We start from the raw sequence: 20,730 nt of genomic DNA, 5'->3' as shown, positions 1-20,730 counted from the left end.
CAAAGACTAACATTAACCAGTCCATACAATTACCAGTTTTCTTTCCAAACTTTACAAATAAGGGCGAATATATGCTTCACCTTATTGATGTTCACAGGCAATTACGTTTTATCTTCACAGAACAAAACAGTACAGGAAGTCCCATCAGCTGTTTGTATCCTTTTCCCCAAATTACTTGGACCAGGCAATTTCCAAAATTACTCTGGCCAAATAAATTACTGATTTGTATTTTGTTGATTTATTCTCAAAAATGTTTAGAATTGCCTTGACGTCCTAGAGTTCATTCCACCAGGTCTGTGGCTACTTCATCTGCTTTCTCCTCAAGAACTTCCATTGATGATATTTGCGCTGCAGCCACTTGGTCAAAGACTCATACCTTTGTCACACATTACAAATTAGACATTGTCTCAAGAAGCAGAGCTTCCTTTGGTTCGACAGTGCCTTCAGCATGTCCTTCCGTAAAGGCCTGCCAAGAATTACGTAGCTGGGGACTGACCCATTTGTGAGGAAGAATGAAAAGGACATCATCAGATTTAGAAGTTATGTACTTACTGTAACTTGACATCTGTGTTGTCCATATTCATTCTTCCTCACCTTCCCTTCCAGCTGTCCCCCTGCCCTGTCACTCCTTGAAGCATCTGTCAGATGACATTAGAACCTAAGTTTCTGGTTTGAGCCCCAAGCCTTTTTTTCATATTTGCTCTATCTTTATAATAGGTGGGCAGTTAGGCAGCAAACTTGATCTGAGGAATTGGAGACCGAGAAGAGCATTATGGGCAGAGGGAGAAGCTCTAGAATTGGATCCAAGGTCTTGTATATGTGGCCAAGTCGGATCCGAGGATCGGATCCTAGACCCATTCGTGAGGAAGTATGAAAATGGACAACATAGATGCCAAGTTCTGGTAAGTACGTTCTTCTAATTTAAAGACAATGTTGATGGAGAATGGTGTAAGTTTTTGTAATACCATTCTAATTCCATATGTCATTTGTGATTTCTTAACATATGTTTCTGTAGGCATTTACAAGCACATACCTCCACCCCCAGTCCCTCAAGACAGTGATAGTTCTCCACTTTCCGTTTATGGAATGTGAAACACTAATTCTCATAATGAGGAACAAATGGACAAAATGTGTGAAACGTACTAACAGCTCACTGGAAACGTCAAACAGAAAGCTTAATGGATGGTTAAAATGTAACTCTTTGCACAAGACTTCTTTTGATGAATTAATATGATTCAGTATTACTTACCATGGGCATTTTTTAAAAAAGTAATAAAAACTGAATATATGACAGACCATTTCAATGTGAAACAATGAGGAACATAGAGTTTTTAAGACACTTGAAAAGTATGGAGTTCTAATCAGCTTTCTTCTACTCAACTGGACTCTATTACATATCAGTTAAATGCAAGAATATTAACGTCACATGTGCAAATATGCATGCAGTTTTTGTAGCGTATCACTATTTTTGTGTACATACTGCAGAACATTTAGGATTTTACTCTACTTTAAACTGCAAGTCATTCCACTAATGGATGCTAGACTTGATGGGCTCTAAAGGTCTGGAAATGAATTTAACAACCAGCTGAGTTCTGCAGAATTAATAATGAAAAGGATACCTGGCAAATCCTTGGAAGAGAAACTAAAAAAAAAATCACTCAGCTGAGGTTAAATGCCCAAAATTCCATGATGCCCTTGCCAAATTTTCCCTAGTAGTATAAATACCAGCTCAGGTCTTCCCTGAAAATGACACTACTAGCCTAGAGGAACTAACTCGGTAAACAAAAGATAAATAAATGTTTTTCGAGGATAAGTGGATGGGGTGATATTTGCCTGTTTGTACTATGTATCATCTGTTTCTAATTTTAGATGCTATATTGTTTTTAACTGAAATCCATGTGAAAGTTATATGTTTTTTTGTGCATCACAGCTGAAAAACCCAGATATCAGAAGCTTCGCTTAACACTTGGTGATGTTGGGAACTTCTCCTTACTATCCTGTGATAGTAAAGAAACAAGAAAATTATCTTGCCCGTTGCTTGGCTTACGTGAGTCAGTGGTCCCAGATTCACCAATTCGCAAACGGAGGTGCACAGTTGCTGTTGACTACAAGGAACCTAATTTAAATGGGTAAGCCAGCAAAATTAACTGCAATGTATGTTCTTGTTTATTAAATACATCATATTTTGTGCTTTTACAGTATGGTATCACTTTGCAATAGTTCTTCAAAATACACTCATCATCAAAGCTGGCATATAAACCAAATAAACCCAAACAATACCTAGTAATAAAGATTTACGTTAGTTTTAAAATATGGCATTCAGATTTTGCAGTTAGACCTTATTACTATGCGGTTATCAGTGTGAGATTTACAGTTCCTTTGTGTGGGTCTAGCAAGAGTTTAATAACTGACAGGAAAAAATACTGTCTTGCCAATACATCAAGGAAAACATTCTAACTAGCAGTTTGTAGTTGTGGGATAAACCACGCCAAGCTCAAACAGTATAAAGTTGGGCAGTCTTAAACTTCTTTTTATTGTAAAACTGTATTTTGTCTTCATGTAACTTCTAATTTGGTCCACTTTCTTTCCAGAATTTACTTTATCTGCTACTGATAGTTACACAATGAAAGAGTAAAATGTATATAAAAAGTATCTTCCCTGTTTTCTTTCTCCATTTTCCTCAGAAGATGTGATAATTATTTCAAACAGCAGTTTGTTTGAGAAGAATCCTCTCTTCAGCAAGTATTTGATCTAGCCTGATCTGGGCTACAGTATGGAGACCCCTTTCATATGTCATGTAGAAGTCTATGTACACTACCTAGGAGTATCATCTGAATTAACTATGGATGACATTCTTATGCAGAGTATCTAGGTCCTACTGCAGACACAGGTGGCATCTATGTTTCTGTATTAATTACTCAAGTTGGAATGTTCCCTGCAAACCAACCTGCTTCTAACTTTGAAGAGGAGCCTAAAAGATAATTGCATGTATAAAGACTAGCATTGATATTGGAAGCCTTTGAGAGATATTGTTGGAATTTCCTCATCCATAACCCCCAGCTTAATTTTCTTTTCAGCTTCTGTGTGAGCATCCTGACTGTGCACACCTTGATGTTGTGCACTGTACGAGGAGAATCTGCATAGTTCATTACGCCTTTGCGCTGCCCTACCTACATTTCTTTTTCTTCCATTTGCAAAGTTCATAATTTTTTTCTTTTTATTTTTAAACTGATTTACACAAGTTTTAAACATACCCTACACACAGTGCAATCCTCATGCACAGTGCACTATTTTTTATACACTGGTCTCTGTTACAAACCATTTATAATCTTTATTCAAAACAATTTAAAATGTCTAGCCTTCAGAAGGTTGGTGTTACAAATAGAATTATTTTATAAAATGCCTTTGTTCATCCATATTCAACATCTTATCAAAATGTGCATTTTGAACAGTTCCATCTTTTATGTTTCTTATTGCTTATATTTTATTAATTATTATTTTCCTATGTACACTAACTGAGATGGAGCTAGGTTTCCAAAATATTTTACAGTTTATTCTTTTCCAGCTTGTTAGGAACATGTGCAGTATGTGTTTAATTTTTATGTCTAAATTAAAGGAAGTAACCGGATCAGATGAAAATCCATATGTAAAACTAAATTATAGCAGAGATACTGTGCTAGAACTTGGACTGTTGAGGTCTCCATATGAAAGCCTTGCTGAGTTACTGTCTGTGGGGCCTGTGAGGCCTACAACACACTACAAACTCTGTGAGTTAGGAATTATACTTAAATGTGGTCCGAAGTGCTATGCTCAAGCAGAGTCAACTTTTACCAGTCACAGAAGGAGGAGAGGACGAAAGAGATCTGAAAGATCACAAAAACGTGGATCCCAGGCTGGAATCACTGCCAGATTAAAAGCTAACCCCTATAGGCCTGCACTTCAATCTGTTTTACTGGTAAATATTCATGCCTTGAAAAATAAAATGGACTACCTAAGACTAGAGCTGACTACTCAAAGCACGGTGAGAAACTGTTGTGTGCTTATCTTAACAGAAACGTGGCTAAATTCCAACATTATTAATAGCTATGTGGAGGGGCTGTCATTTTTTTCAAGCAGACAAATCTCAGACTCTCAGTGGGAAATCTTAGGGAGGAAGAGTCTGTATTTAAATCCAACTTCAGACCAGTGACAAGTGGAGTACCACAGGGTTCAGTCCTAGGTCGTCTCCTGTTTGGTATCTACTTCTCTGAAGTACTGGTTAACACAGAAGGTCTTTGGCTAACAAAGTTCGCAGATGACTGCAAACTAGGAGCCATAATCAAAGCTCCTAACGATGTGAACATCCTACAAAAGGGCCTCACTGAGACAGATGCCTGGTGTCAAAGCCATGGCCTCAAGCTCAATGCCAGAAAGTGCATTGTCATCCCTTTTGGTAAAAACTCTGTACCCATGAACTACCACATAGGCGGTAGTCTACTTAACACCAAAATTGTGATGAGACCTTGGGACACAGGTGGACAGTAGTCTCTCCTTTGATAATCACATTGCCACAGTAGTCAGGTAATCCTTCTACGTGGCACACCTCATCACAAAAGGTTTCTCATCCAGGAAAAAAGAGGTCATTGTTCCCCTCTACTCATCACTCATTAGACCCATTATAGAGTACAATGCCTCTTTTGGTATATCTACAACAACTTGAAAGGCCACAGAAATACCTCACAAAGAGGATTATCGGCCTCAAACAGATGCCCTACGCAGACCGTCTCAAAAAACTCCAGCTTTATTCTGTCGCATATCGCCTACTCAGAGGCGATCTCTGCCTAACATCCAAAGCTATGTCAAGCCCAGAGGTGTTGGACATGCTCCACGTAAAGAAATCCCAATCCCACCGAGCTACACGCTCTACGGATCTAAACCTTGTCACCACAATAAACAGAACATGCTGGAGGGATAGATTCCTATCTCAGAGACTTCCCATACTCTGGAACAAACTACCCATCTATATCAAACAAAGCTCCTCATTAGCACTCTTCAAGAAAAATTTTGATCATTGGATGGGAGATAGGAAGTTCACCCCGGGGATCACTTCTGTGGCTCTGCTTGACAGGGGCACAGGAAAATAATTTTCTTGGGTGGAAAAAGTCAGGGTAACGTTTGGTTAGGCTTATATAGGCCCTAGGGCCAATAGCCTAGTACCTACCTATGTCAACAATAACTGGTGTTCCAACTGCGAGATGGTCTCCACTCACTGCTCTGAAAATACAGAGTAGGTGTCGCTAAAATGTAGACCTTTCTATTCGCTTAGGGAATTTAATGGGGTTAGTATCACAGCTGTATACATTCCTCTTAGTGCTAATATAAATGAAGCACTGGCAACATTAATATCAGCTGATCAGTGAATTGCAAAACCAGAATCTGGACCATGCTCACATAATAGCGGGGAGACTTCAGTCAGGCCAATCTTAAGTCAGTTCTACCCAGTTACTATCAGCATAAGGATTTTGCAACTAAGGGTGAGAACATATTGGATAAGGTCTATACCATTGTCAAACTAGCATTTAAGGCAGTGCGTCACCCATACCTGGGAAACTCAGACCATCTCTCTATAATGCTAGTTCCAGTGTATAGAATCCGAGAAACAATTAAGGATATGGCCAGAGGGAGCAGTCTCAGCACTTCAAGATTGTTTTGAAAGCACAGATTGGAAAATGTTCAAAGAGGTGCCACTTTAAACCAACACATCAACTTAGGTGAGAACACAGAGCCTGGTTTATATATATCTCTATATATATATATATATATATATATATATATATATATATATATATATATATATATATATATATATATATATATATATATATATATATATATATATATATATCTATCTATATATATATATATATATATATAAAAATGTGTGTGTGTGTGTGTGTCTGTATGTGTGCGTGTGTAGAGTAGACTTGCAAATGTTTAATTTTTTTATTCTGCCACAGTTCAGCAGGAAGAATCATGTAAGATCTGTCTTATCCCCTTTTACCACTACAGTAATCCTGTTTAATTTCAATTTATACTGCTGAAGTTCTATGTAATCCCAACATGTGTGTTCCCATGTACCCCTCTCTCCTTTATTACATCTCTAGTATGTCCCCCTTATCTGTGAGAACATCCTTTCCTACTTTCCTGATGTGTAAAAATATTTATGCAAGCATTTATTTGCAAATATTCTGAACTTTGTTTTTAGCATACCTAAGGACCAACCACACCTCCTTCCACTCTGACTTTCCCAGTTGTCATTCTGATCTCTTCTGCCATTGCTGCCTCACTTTTAACACACACTAGTCCTTCATGTCTAAAATAGCCTTATGTCCTTAGTGTTTCATTCTTTTCTTCACTGCAGTGCTGGTTCTTGCCTGTATTGTAAAATCTATTATGTTCAGTTTAATTTAGTGGGGTGCAGCCCTCTTTCATGTTTTTCTTTATCTCTAATGTCAACCCCTAGTAAAGTAGGTAATCTATCTTGCATAATTTGATGGTTAGATTAGTTTTCTTCCAGATTTTTATATACTTCCCCTGTATTAACTGTTCCCAGAATCTTACTGCTTGTTTTCCTCCACAAATCAGATGCCTTTTCCTTAGTCCTGTTTGATGTTTTTGGATCAGGCCTCTTGCACATCCTCAGAGGCTTTTTTGACATAAAGGGGGGGACCTCAGCTGATTATCTCTGAAGAACTGAGGAGGATTCCTCAAATCCTAGTTTGGGAGGAAGAGTCCAATGACCATTTTTGAATCTCACCCAGGGGTCTGACCCTCCAAGTGTATTTCATGCATATGTCCTACAGAAAAAGAAGCAAAAAAAAACATATGCCCCCTGTTGTTAAGGATCTCTAGTGTGAATGGCAGGATTTCACTCCAGGTTTATTTAATCATTTGATGGTCTTGAAGCCTCTTCAAGGGGTCTTTGTGCCTGCTTCTCCCTGGTCTTCCATTCCACTTGAGACCCAATGAATTGGATTCCTCGAATGAGGACCTGGGCTCAGGGGAAGAATCTTTGGCTTACTATTCCCAGATCCCTTCCTCTTTGAACTACGGTTTGGAGGAGGAGGATTCTGCGAGTGCAGATTCATTCGCCCCTGGAAGAGCTCTCCTTTGGGGATACCATTGCCCATGTGATAAATTATTTTAAGTGGGATTCCTTTCAAGTTTCTGAGCTTCAGAGAAGATATAGCTCCTGCTCCTGTTCTGGTTGCCCTTCTGGATACCTTCTCAAAAGCTTCTGTAGCCCATGACTGATGTTCATCGTGTTTCACTGTTGCAGTCATTACACTTGGGTTATCCTGCTGGCAGGCTACCCGCAGTCGGCCTGAATTCCAAAGTCCTGGTCTAGCGTCGGTTGCTGTCGCCTCTTCCCTGACGTCAGTGCGCCAGGGGTATAAAAGATGCAGCCGACGCCATTTTCTTCAGTCTTTCTTGCTGTGTGGCGCCCGAAGCAAAAGCAGTTCGCAAGTGCCGGTTGGCCGACTCCTGAGATTTTCAAAATCGAATTTCAGATCCGAAGTCTTCATTAAAGCTAAGTACCCCGTTGGGGAAAATTTTTCTTTTTCCAGACCGATGTCAGAAAAGTTAACAATTGTATTTCTTGTGGGAAGCAAATACCTCATAAGGATTTTCATTCTTACTGTATTCCTTGCCTAGGCCCTGACCACTACGTTGCTAGCTGTCAGTTTTGCGCTAGATTTAACCAACGCACTATTGAGCGTCGGTACGATTTTGCCTTTCATTACTTTGGCCGAAGATTTAATTATATAATGCCATCGGAACAGCCGACGACCGGAGTTTATAAAAAGCGCAAGGAAAAGGACAGGCATCCGAGGTCCAAAACTGACGATGAGGCCTCCGCTAGGCCAGTTGCCAGTTCGCCGGTTCTCAGTGAGGCGCTTTCACAGCCCCTGACGCCCACTACCTCAGAGCCACAGGCCGCTTCCGACTCCCACGTGGAGCCAACTAGGCCTCTGGATACTCAAGATATTGGACATTTGGAAACTATTCCCTCAGATGGGTCCGGAGCCGCTGAGCAGGCATCAGCTTCTGAGGGTGTTTTCAGACCTACACAGTTGTATGTCAAGCCAACCTGAGCTTCAAAGGCAAAGACTAAAACAGCTCTAAAGACAAAGAAACAAGTACAGCATTCTCCTGGACAGACTTCCATGCCTAAGAAACAGATGCTTAAAATGGCCGAAGACCTAATTACTTTGATCAGGGGTTCCCATCCCCCTCCTGATAAGAGGCCTAGGCAAGAGACAGAATATGACTCTTCTGATCAGGTTTCCATTTCCTCTGACTCCTCTTCTGAACAAGGATACTCTCTTCCTCCCTATGAGGATTCTGATGCTGAAGAATCTATTCCTTCAGCCTCTCCTCCTGAGGATTATTCTTTTGGGGAAACCCTGCATACCATGAGGGAGCATTTTCACTGGGAGAGCCAAGATTACTCAGAATCTAAGAAAAGGCTCAGAGACTTTCTATTACTACCTCAGCGCAGACCTCTCTTGCTATTCCACCTGTTCTAGACATTGTAGATTATGTATTTTCAGAGTCCTGCCTGTCTCCTGACTCTTTACCCCCTGTACCTGTTAAGCCAGACAGATACTACAGGGTTCCAGACTCTCATAAATTTCTATATAAAAACCCTGCTGCTGACCCAGAAACTATATCTCAGGGTCCCAAAGGGGTCAAGGCTTCCACTGCAAACCCCCCCCCTGTCCCCTCTGATAGGGATTCTAGGGCACTGGACAGATGGGGGAAAAAAGTTTACACTTCTGCTACCTTGGCTGTAAGGGCTTTAAATTGTCAGTTTCATATGCTTAAATATCAGCAATACTTAATGTCACTGCTAAAACAGAAAATGTTGACAAATTCTGAATGTTCTGATAACAAGGAAATGCAGGATTTATTGCATGCAGCTGAACAAGTGGGAAAGCATACTTTGCAATGTGGTTTTGATTCACTGGAGGCCTCTTGCAGGGCCGCTGTTATGGGTTCTGTCATTAGAAGGCATGCTTGGTTAAAGGAACAGAATCTGCCTGATCATGTTAAAGCAAAATTATTGGATGCTCCATTACAGCATGATACCTTGTTTGGTGTTAAGGCAGAAGAGGTGTTGAAGAAAATGGAGGATAAAGCGAAATCTATGCAGACAGTTAAGGATTTCCTACAGGTACAGCCACCCAGATTTAGCAGGAACTGGCCTTCTAAGAATTGGTCCTTTCTAGTGTCAGACAGGCCACAAAGAGGCAGATACAGACGCCCTAGAGGCAGATCCCAGCCCCAAGGCTCATACAGGCCTAAACAATGGGGTGATTCTACCTCCAAAAGCGGAGAAGACAAATCACAGCCATATAGGAAACAGTCCCAATGACTTTCCTCTGCCAATGCCAAGCACTTATCTTTTGGCAGCACCCTTAGGGGGAAAACTACCACTTTTTTCACAAAATTGGCACATGATCACCCAGGACAAATGGGTCTTGAATATAGTGTCTCAGGGCTACAGGTTCCACTTTCACACCCTTCCAAAGACAAAAGGTATGCCAGACCTACCTCACAATCAATGGGTAGAAGCACAAAAGCAAGTTTCATCCCTCATGGACATGAGGGCTATTCAGCGAGTACCACAGCAAGAGCAGGGACAAGGATTTTACTCAAGACTTTTCTTGGAACCCAAAAAGGACAAAGCCTGGAGACCAATACTGGACCTGTCTATTCTAAACACTTTGCTGGACGTTCCAAAATTCAAAATGTTGACTCTGCAGCAGCTTCTGCCCATGCTGGACAAGAAGGCTTGGCTTGTAACTTTGGACCTCAAAGAGGCATACCTGCATGTCCCAATCAGACAATCTTGCAGAGGATACCTCAGATTCATAGCTGGCTCAATGCACTACCAATTCTCTGCACTGCCCTTTGGCTTATCTACTGCGCCCAGAGTCTTCACAAAATGCCTGGCACCAGTAATTGCATTTTGCAGACAAAGAGGAATACAAATATATCCTTACTTGGACGACTGCCTTATTCAAGCAGAGAACAACGACATTCTACTGAAGCATCTGGCATTTGTAAAAAGATTACTAATTTGCCTAGGGTACACAGTGAATTAAAAGAAATCAAAACTGGTACCCTCTCAAGAGATAATATTCCTGGGTGCAACCTTAAATACAACTGCCCAGATGGCTTATCTCACACCAGACAAACAAAGGCAACTGACTTCTTACTTCAAAATGTTGGCAATAAAGACCTAGTTATCTGCAAGAAAAATTCTGCAGGCTTTGGGCTTCATGGCATCCTGCATTCTGCTAATTCCATATGCAAGACTGCATATGAGGAAACTACAATGGTATCTAAAAAGTGTTTGGACTCAACATTGCCACAGCCTGGAAACATTAATTACCCTCATTCCCTGCCTGCAACAGGAGTTTCGATGGTGGACACAGGCCTGTCACCACAACAAGGGACAGCCATTCACTTTACCCACAGCCAGGCAGGCACTAACAGATGCATCAGATTATGCCTGGGGGGCCCACATAGCAGGAAAAAAATGTATTCAGGGCACATGGCCCGCAAGCCAAATGCATCTTCATATCAATCAAAAAGAGATGCTAGCTGTACAGAATGCCCTGACAGCCTTCAAGGATCTACTTCATCCAGGACAACTGCTGATAAAGACGGACAATACTACAGTCATGTGGTACATAAACAAGCAAGGAGGCACACATTCCTACCCCCTCTGCAGACAAGCCATGACTTTGTGGAACACAGCATTCACTTATCAAGTACACCTGCAAGCACAATTCCTGCCAGGAAAGACAAATACTCTGGCAGACGAACTAAGCAGAAACCTCATGGATCCTCAGGAGTGGAAACTAGATCCACAAATCTTCAGCATGATAACAAGGAAATGGGAATGCCCAGACATAGATCTATTTGCCTCCCCTCACAACTGCCAACTACAGAGATTCTGCACAAGGGCTCATCACAAACAAGCATGGAAAGTGGATGCCCTATCATTCAGCTGGAAAACCCTTACAGTATATGCCTTTCCTCCACTGCCTCTCCTCCCCAGGGTACTCCTAAAGGTCAGACAAGAGAAGCCAAAAATGATACTGATTGCCCCAGACTGGCTACGCCAGCACTGGTACCCAATCCTAAAGAGCTTGTCTCAAGGTCCAGCCTGGACATTACCTCAAATTCCTCATTTGCTGACCCAACAAAACAATCAGATCCTGTACAGCCAACTCAGAACCCTAAATCTGGCTGCATGGCGGATAATGTAACCATTCAGAACACACCTCTGTCTAAAGCAGTTATGGATGTTATTTTGGAGGCCAGGAGGCCCAGCACCAGAAAATCTTATGCAGAAAAATGGAAGAGATTCTGTGCTTGGAACCAGGCACAAGGAATGGACATGCTTGTACCAAATATTACTCGGATTTTACAATACCTAACTGAGATGCTGGACAAAGGCCTATCCTTCTCATCAGTTAAGATCCATACCTCTGCCATTTCAGTTCATTACAATACGGACCCACCTATTTTTTCACATCCACTGCTAAGGCAGTACCGCAGAGGGGCCAAAAACAAAAGATCTCCAAGGAGAGCTCCAGTACCTGCATGGTACCTCAATTTTGTCTTGGAAAAGCTCACACTGCCTCCTTTTGAGCCAGCCAATACAGCTGAGATAAAATACTTATCATGGAAAACAGCTCTGCTCCTAGCAATAACTTCAGCAAGAAGAGTCTCAGAGTTACAGGCACTAATGGCTGTGGAACCTTTTATTATTTTCCATCCGGACAGGGTTTCTCTAAGGACAAACCCAACATTTATGCCTAAGGTAGTGCCCAGTGTGGCTCTTAACCAAACCATTCATTTGCCTACCTTTTATCCAAACCCACAGAATAAGGGGGAGAGACTTTTGCATTCTTTGGACATACACAGACAGCTACGCTTTTACTTGGACAAAACTAAAGCTTTCAGAAAGACTGAGCAACTCTTAGTGGCATATGCTGCAGGATCGCAAGGAAAAGCTATTTCAAAGCAGACTATTTCAAAATGGATAGGCCACTGCATTCGTTTCTGCTATTCACAACATGGCAAATCAATGCCTAAGGGCATTAGGCCACATTCAACCAGAGTAGCAGCCACTTCAGCAGCCTTCCTCAGAGGAGTACCAACCAAGGACATTTTGGAGGCTGCAACTTGGACTTCAGTGCACACTTTTATAAAGCACTACCACTTACCTCTTTACTCTAAATCCAGAGCAGGCTTTGCCACTGCAGTTCTGCATGGCCTCATAGCCACTCCTAATTCTATTTAGGCCCAGCCACCCAACCTCAGCTTTGGGATTCAAGCCAAGTGTAATGACTGCAACAGTGAAACACGATGAACATAGTACAGTTGTGTACCTACCATAAATGCAGATGTTCGAGTGTATTCACTGTTGCAGTCCAGATTACCCTCCCACCATCCCCCCTTTCATTGCTGGGACTTATCTGTACTTCTCTATTCTATACAACCTATGTGGTGTATTTGCTTGTAGATGAAGGTAATGTTTATGTTAGTGCATGCTTTTTTATGAGCAGAATTTTTAGCCTGCCCTTTACGGGGCACATGACATCTGGGGCAAGAAAAACTGAAAAAAATGGCGTCAGCTGCAGCTTTTATACCCCTGGCGCACTGACGTCAGGGAAGAGGTGACAGCAACCGACATCAGACCAGGACTTTGGAATTCAGGCCGACTGCGGGTAGCCTGCCAGCAGGATAACCCAAGTGTAATGACTGCAACAGTGAATACACTCGAACATCTACATTTATGGTAGGTACACAACTGTACTTTGTGCACCCCCCCCCCGCGCACGTAAGAAGCCAGATAGATTTTATAAAGTTCCTGATGAATGTAAATGTCTTTACAAATGCCCTTCTGCTGACCCTTTTGTATTGTCAGTCTGTTCTGATAAGCCCTCCAAATTATTGCCCTCTTTCAAGGTGTTGGCTTCTGATAAGGATAACAAGGCTATGAAAACGCTGGGCAAAAAAGTTTACACTGATGCTACTTTATCCTTTACGGCTATTGACTACCAGACTCTTATGACCAAGTATGTTTTGGCCCTACTTTCTCAGCTTTCTAAAGTCATTTATGACCTTCCTAATGCTGAGGGGAAGACTTTAGCCCTTTCCCTGCTGGGCTGTACTTCTCAGGTTGCCCACCACTCCGTCAGTTTAGCTATTTATTTATTTATTTAACATTTGTTTACCGGAAAAGTCCAACTGGACACAGGTCCATTTTCAGCGGAGGACCGGGGAGAAAAGCTCCAACAGTATAAAAAAACAAACATTATACCACAGAAAAAAATTACAGAGTACAGGTCATCAATGAAACTACACATTGCAAAGCATAAATAACCAAAAGAGATGACACATTAGTAATTTTAACAAAATTTGTACATCAAAGAGTATATGGTATTATACAAATAAGACTAGTATATATTTCAGAAAGTACAGTATAATATTTTGAGAAAGACTTGAAATGATTCGAGTTTCTAGAATAAGTATATGTAGGGAAGGAAGAAGGCATAATAGGATAGTACTATAAAGTGTAGATCTAGAGAAAGTCAGAGGGTGTGTATAAAAGTGGAGCATAGAGAGTTAGTCTGGTGGGTAGAAAGAGCAAATCTAGATCTTTTCTAAGTGAGTAAATAGATTTTTTTTAAATTGTACTATGGTGCAGATGGAAGAGATGGTAGAGGGTAGTTTATTCCATATTTTAGGAATTATGTTAGAGAATAAGGATTCTCCAACTGAATTGTTAGCTTTGATGGATTTTACTAGGAGTTTGTCACTGGATTGAAATGTTCTAGTGGTGGTGTATGGTTGTATAAGATCTTGAAGGCCTGGGGTTTTATCTGGTGTATGGAGTATCTTTTTTATCTGGTGTATGGAGTATCCTATGGGCAAAGGTTAGTTGCTTGTATTGGAGGAGCTGAGGAAGTTCTAGCCAGTTTAGTTGTCTAAGGGTTGTGCAATGGTGTGTTTTATAGGGGGAGTTTATAGCGAATTTGGCTATTTTATTGTAACATGACTCTAGTTTAGTAAGGTCCAATTTCCTTAGGTTGGTTAGTATTGGGGAGGCGTAGAGTAGGGATGACAGGAGGCATGTCCAGGCAGTGGTAACTTTTGTGGATCTGGTTAAAAATTTCTTCTTTCTGTAAAGGAGGCTTAATTTTTTATGAACTTTTTTGATAGTTTGGGCTATGTGGATATCAGATTTTAGGTTGTTGTCAATTTCAACCCCTAGCAATTTGGTATGTGTCATTGGGGTGATAATAGTTTTGTTTTGGGACTCTAGGGTGAAATCTGGGAGGGTCATAGGTGTTCTTGAGGGCTCCTGAACCGACTGATATGGCCAACATTTTGGCAGACAGGTTCAGTGCAAACTTCACACCCCTCTCACCCCCTAAAGGGCCATAACCATACCAGAAGAATGTAAGGCCCCGGCAATCACCGACACACAGGTTAAAACAGCCCTATCCAAAGCCAAAAACACAGCCTCAATGGAACTGGACGGTGTCCCAGGCTGTGTCTTACAAGAGCTCCAAAATGAACTAACCCCTCACCTAAACACACTGTTTAAACTCAGCCTATCTACAGGCTACGTACCCACAGAGTGGTGCACAGCAACAGTTATCCCACTCCACAAAGGTGGCGCCACAATGGACCCCGGGAACTATCGCCCTATAAGCCTGACTAGCCTGGTCTGCAAGGCTATGGAGCGCATCATCATGGAGCTCATTAACAGAGACATTGGGAACCTCCAAACTTTGGACCCCACCCATTTTAACTTTGTTAAGAGCAGATCATGCCTTCTAAACCTGGTGGACTTCTTTGAGACAGTTACCAAGGCATTAGATGAGGGTAAGGAGGTCCACACAGCCTACCTAGATCTCTGAAAGGTTTTTGACACCATTCCCCATTCTGGTATTATAGACAAACTCACCAAACTGAACATTAACCCCTATGTCACGAGATGGGCTGCAAACTGGCTCACGAACAGAACCCACACGGTGAGAGTTGCAGACTCTAGGTCCGACTCTAAACCGGTTACAAGTGGCATTCCCCCAGGGCTCAGTCCTAGGACCCCTCCTGTTCGGTATATACCTCTCAGAGGTACCGGTAAGCACTGGAGGACTTTGGCTGACCAAGTTCGCAGACGACTGCAGACTAGGGGCCATAATTGATTCTTCGGCTGATACACACAACCTCCAGAAGGGTCTCACTGAGACGGATACCTGGTGTAAAAATCTTGGCCTCAAGCTGAATGCCAAACAGTGCATAGTTATCCCCTTTGGAAAAAACAAAGTACCTGCGAACTACCACATAGGCGGTAGTCCCCTAAATACAGAAAAAGTAATAAGGGATCTGGGGACCCAAGTAAATAGCAATCTCTCCTTTGATAATCATATTGCCAAGGTGGTTAGAAAATCCTTCTATGTGGCCCACCTAATCTCAACAGGGTTTGCATCCAGAACAAAGGAGGTTATTGTGCCTCTCTACTCATCACTTATTAGACCCATTATAGAATACAACACCCCATTTGGGATGTACCTTACAAGACACCTGCAATAGCTGGAAAGACCACAAAAGTAACTTACCAAGAGGATTACTGGTCTCAAACAGATGACCTATGCAGCCCGACTGAAGAAACTCTAGCTGTACTTGGTTGCATACCGCTTACTCAGAGGTGATCTGTGCTTGATGTACAAGGCCATGTCCAACCCAGAATTGATGGATATGCTCCACCTAAAAAAAAAAAAAAATCCTTGAGAGCCACACGCTGTAGGGATATAAACCTTACCACAACGATAAATAGGACGTGCTGGAGGGATAGATTCCTGTCCCAGAGACTCCCCCTGCTTTGGAACAAGATTCCAGTATACATCAGGCAGAGCCCCTCACTAGCACTCTTCAAGAGAAACCTTGACGGGAAACAGAAAATTTACCATGGGGATCACTGCAGTGGCTCTGCTGGACAGAGGTGCAGGAAACTAATGGCTTCGCTGGTCAGAGGCACAGGGAACTAATCCAAGGAGGTGGCGAAAGCCAACACACACTGGCTAGGCTTATAAATGCCCTTGGGCAGATAGCCTAGTACTTGCCTATGAACCTAAGAAGAGGAGAAGCTTGGTTTTATTTGGGTTTAGAATGAGTTGAGAATTGATAAGCCAGGATTCTACTGATAGAAATGAGTCCTGGATTATGGTGTGGAGGTTCCGCATGGTGGGGGCAGAGCGTATGAGGGTGGAGCCATCTGCACATAGTATCAATGTGGGTGGTGGGTGAGGGGTGTTGGTGAAGTTGGTAAGAAAGCTATAATAGTCTCAGATCAAGGGCCTTGTGCCACCTAGGGGGGCTGGGGGAGGAGTGGGTGAGGCTGCCACAGTACATCATCACAAGTCTGATAGGTAGCTTTGAGCTTTGGAACCAGGTGACAGTGGAGCTAGCTAAGGTTTAGGAGGAGAGGTTGTTGTGTTGTTTGTTTGTGTATACCATAGTGAAGACCTTGGGTGCACGAGCTAAATGTCCAATTGTCCTGAAGATGGTTGACTGTTGACTGTATTAGTAAAGGACATGAGTGCTGTAGTGCTGTATGAGGCGTATATGATGGGGAATCCATGTTGTGTGATTGATAATAGGTGTTGGGTGTTGAGTAATTCATGAGTGAGTATGGACCTCCTCTAGGATTTTTGATAGGGGTGACAGAATAGAAATTGGGTGGTAGTTACGTATTATATATTTTTTAGATAGCATGTACTACTCACTCAGAGATAGATCTGTTTGAGTATTTGGGTTGGGCTATTCTTCCTTCAGCAGCTAATTTCAGAAATTCGGCTGGTAGTTTGTCTGCAGCTAAGGTAGATGGTTTTAGTTTGAACAGTAGTTTCCTTTTTTTTTTATACAGTATTTACTGTCACTGGTTGTTGTGTAAATATATTGAGGTTGTTTTGACAGGATTTACTGAGATGGGGAGATATTGGACCATGGCTATCAGAGCTGTTCTTTGTATTGGCTAGGGCTAGTTTTGTTTCTGTAAAGTAAGTATTAAATTGTGTTGCTATGTTTTTAGGGTTGGTGCTACAGTTTGGAGTAGGTGTGGAGATTTTGCCTGGAGATAGTATGTTAACTGCAGCCCAGAATTTTTGTGGGTTATTATGGTATTTTTCTTGAATGTTGTGGTACTAATTGATTTTGTCCTGTTTGAGTTTTTTGTCTTTGTTACGTAGTTCTAGAAATTTTAGTTTTGTGGATTGAGTTTTGTTTGTGGTATTGTTCCCAGGCTATGATGTAACTGATGTCTCTTCCAGGATTGCTGCCTTTGGTTCAGTTATGAGATTTTATACTTTACTTTACCTGATGACATTAAGGCCAAACTTTTAGATGCTTCTTTGGATAATAAGAATCTTGTTGGATCTGCTGCAGCTGAAATGTTTTAAGTCTTTCTATCTAGGACAATAGTAAAACCTTACAGGAGTTGAAACATATTTTTGTTTCTCCTATTCCCAAATTTCAGAGGAATTATCCCTCCATGTCTGCTTTTATTAGTAGGCATTCTTGCCCTCCTCCAAAGGGCAAGAAGAGTTATAGGCATGTACCTCCTTCTAAGTCTACTCAGACTTCTGCCTCCCAGAAACCTTTTTTCCAGGATATGCTGGGTTCTTTTTGATAGTTTGCTTCCTTCTGCCCTTGGCCAGGTTCCCTCATCTGTCCATCAGTCCCTGTCTGTTCCAAATTGGCTACAGATAACTTCAAATTCTTGAGTTCTGTCCATTATCCGTCAGGGTCACTTCATGGCTTGGAAATCCTTTCCTTCCTTTTCAGGCATTCCTTAACCTTCTTGGGAACAGCTCTCTCAATTCCCAGAAGATCTTCATTCTCTTTGGCTCAGGGCACCATTCAGGCAATGCCTCCTGCCCAGATGAGAAAAGGTTTTTACTCCAAGATGTTTCTGATCCCATGAAAGGAGTGCACTTGGAGACCAATTCTGGATCTTTCCCCGCTGAACACCTTTCTCAAGATTCCTTCCTTCTGGATGTTATCTCTGCAAACATTGTCATCTCGTCTTTTACCCCAGGCCTTTCTGGTCTGTCTGGATCTCATGGATGCTTACCTTTACATCCCTAGCCATCCGCTCATCAGGACATTTTTGTTTCTGTATTTGTTCCTTGCATTTTCAGTTCTCTGCTTTCCCCTTTGGCCTTTCTACTGTCCCAAGGGTATTCATCAAATGCCTTGCTTCTGTCATTGCTTTTTACATGAATTCAGATCTTTCACTTTCTAGACAGTCTGATTATTCAACCCCCCCCCCATGCGCTGCTGTAGGATGTCAAGTTTACTGCTTCCCTGTTAGAGTATGGGGTTCAACATAAACTTCCAGAAATCAGTCCTGACTCCTTCCCAGGATCATGTTTTCCTCGGCTGCAGGCTTCAGATGGTTCCTATGTTGGGATCCCTGCCTGCCCCCAAGGCAGTCTTTATAATTGATTTTTTCTACTCCCTTCTTCCTGTGGCACCTGTCTCAGCCAGGGAATTTCTCAGGGTTCTCGGCTTCCACCATTCCTATGCTCCCTGTCACTAGGCTCCATATGAGAAAACTTCAGTTGTACCTGAAGTCAGTGTGGCTCCAACATTGCCACCCCCTGGACTTACTGTTACCTTTCTTTTCCTGTGTCATGCTTGAGCTTCATTGGTAGATTCATCAACTTCCTCTCAACCCGGGGCTTCCTTTTCAAGCCCCAGTCCCAACTTATGAGCTCTTTACACACACCTCAGACAGAGGGTGGGGGTGCCTCCTGTGGCCCTTCAAGGTTTAGAGTCTCTGGCTTCCTCATCACAGGTCAGACCAAATCATTATTAAAGAAATGAGGGCTCTGCTTATGGCTGTTAAGGCTTTTCATTCCCTGTTTTATCCAGGGCCTGTCAAAGTTTTCATAGACAATACCACAGTGATGTGGTATGCCAGCAAGCAGAGGGAGTCACAAGGTCCTATCTTCTTTGGAGAGTAGTTTTTTTAGTTCTGGGATATTGCTATCCAGTATCAAGTGACTCTTCAGGCAGTTTACATTCCCCCATCACAACCTTGTGGCAGACTCCTTGAGCAGGTCCAGCACAGAAGCCCCCGAATGGAGTCTTCACAGAGATTTTCTTCCTGCACATTGTTCATCAGAGGGATATTCCTCAAGTAGATCTTTTTTCCTCCATTCTGAACAGACAGCATCCTCTATCCTGTTGTGGAGTCTCTAGTCCTCTGGGTTGGAAAGTGGATGCCCTGTCTTTTCCTTGGAATAGGATGTTTCTGTCAACTTCCCTCTCCTTCCTGTGTTAACCCAAGTTTTGCAACAAGATTAGGCAGGACTCACCCAGACTCTTGTTACTGACTCCCATTTGGCCCAGACAGCATTGATTCACTCTTCTTTCTCACTTGGCCAGGGGCAGTCCCCTCAAGTTACCTCACCAGGTGGATCTTCTCACACACAACAAGGGATCTCTTATCCATCCTCACTTGTCCACTCCAATTGAAGCTGTGGTGATGGGGTTTTGATCCCTTTCAGGCATTTATTTTCTGAGGACTTGCTTTAGATTCTGCAGGAGGTTAGGAAACCTACTACCAGGGAAGTGTACATATCCAAATGGAAGTGATTTTCTGTTTGGTGCCTCTGTTGCCATCAGGATCCCCTATCTGTGGAGGTTCCTCTGGTTCTTTCTTATTTGTGCGATCTGTTCCATGCTGAGTTAGCATATTCTTCAATTAAAGCTTACCTGCTAGTAATTTCTGCTCTTTGCTTTGACTCCTCCCAGAAAACCTATTCCCCCTTCCTGAGACCTCAGTTTTGTACTTGAAAAATTGGCTCGGGCTCTGCTTGAGCTTCTTCAGCTTTCTTACAACATTGTACTTAGAAAACAGTTCTTCTTTTGGTCCTCATTTCACCCAACAGCATTACTGAACTTCAGGCTCTCATGGCTATTCTTTCATTCTTTCTTTTCCATAGAGATAAGGTGTCTCTTCGTACTAATCATTCTTTTATGCCTTTGGTCATCAGTGAGTTGTCCCTTAATCAGTTGTGTTCATCTTTCTTCCTTTTTTTCCTTCTCCACAATCTGCTAGTGAGAAGGTTCTTTATCCCTTGGATTTGCATGGCCAGCTCAGATATAATTTAGATAAAACTAAAGTTATTTGCAAATTTGTGCAGCTTTTTGTTTCCTTTCATCCCAGATTTTTGGGTTTAGCTGTCTGTAAGCAAGCCATCTCCTCCTGGATTAATAAGGCAATTTCTTTTCATTATTTTCTTCATGGAAAATGTCTTCCCTTATCAGTAATGGAGCATTCTGCTAGGGCAGTTGCCTCCTCTGGTGCCTTTTTCAAGGGTCTGGATACCAGTTTCATCCTTGATGTTGCTGCTTGGTCTTCTGTTCATACTTTCACTTAGCATTACAAGTTGGTTGTTATTTCCAGGGCCAAGGCAGGCTTTGCCAGAGCTATCCTGCATGTGTTTGTAGAGGGCTGTTCTGGGCCTTCCTCCTCCCACGATTCCTCTTGAGCTCTTCTACTCTCCCTTGCGTAAAGAATACTGCAGCAGTGATATGGAAGGACATAGTATAGTTTTGTAAAATCTTACCATAACAGAAGTTGTC

General features: G+C 42.1%; 1 protein-coding gene across 1 annotated transcript in view; it reads left to right on the top strand.

Annotated features, from left to right (window-relative positions):
- The window catches only part of SGO1 (shugoshin 1), a 1,219,270-nt gene that overhangs the window by 1,073,817 nt on the left and 124,723 nt on the right, over positions 1-20,730 (top strand). Inside the window, exon 11 of the mRNA XM_044066235.1 lies at positions 1,931-2,129. Within this exon, the coding sequence (XP_043922170.1) occupies positions 1,931-2,129 (199 nt within the window). The remainder of the gene's footprint in view (positions 1-1,930; positions 2,130-20,730) is intronic.

Source organism: Protopterus annectens, chromosome 3.part1, assembly GCF_019279795.1.
Source record: "Protopterus annectens isolate FY-2018-M chromosome 3.part1, PAN1.0, whole genome shotgun sequence".
Classification (NCBI taxonomy): domain Eukaryota; kingdom Metazoa; phylum Chordata; order Ceratodontiformes; family Protopteridae; genus Protopterus; species Protopterus annectens.
Note: the sequence above shows the minus strand (reverse complement) of the source record. Positions and strands in the feature narration are given on the sequence as shown.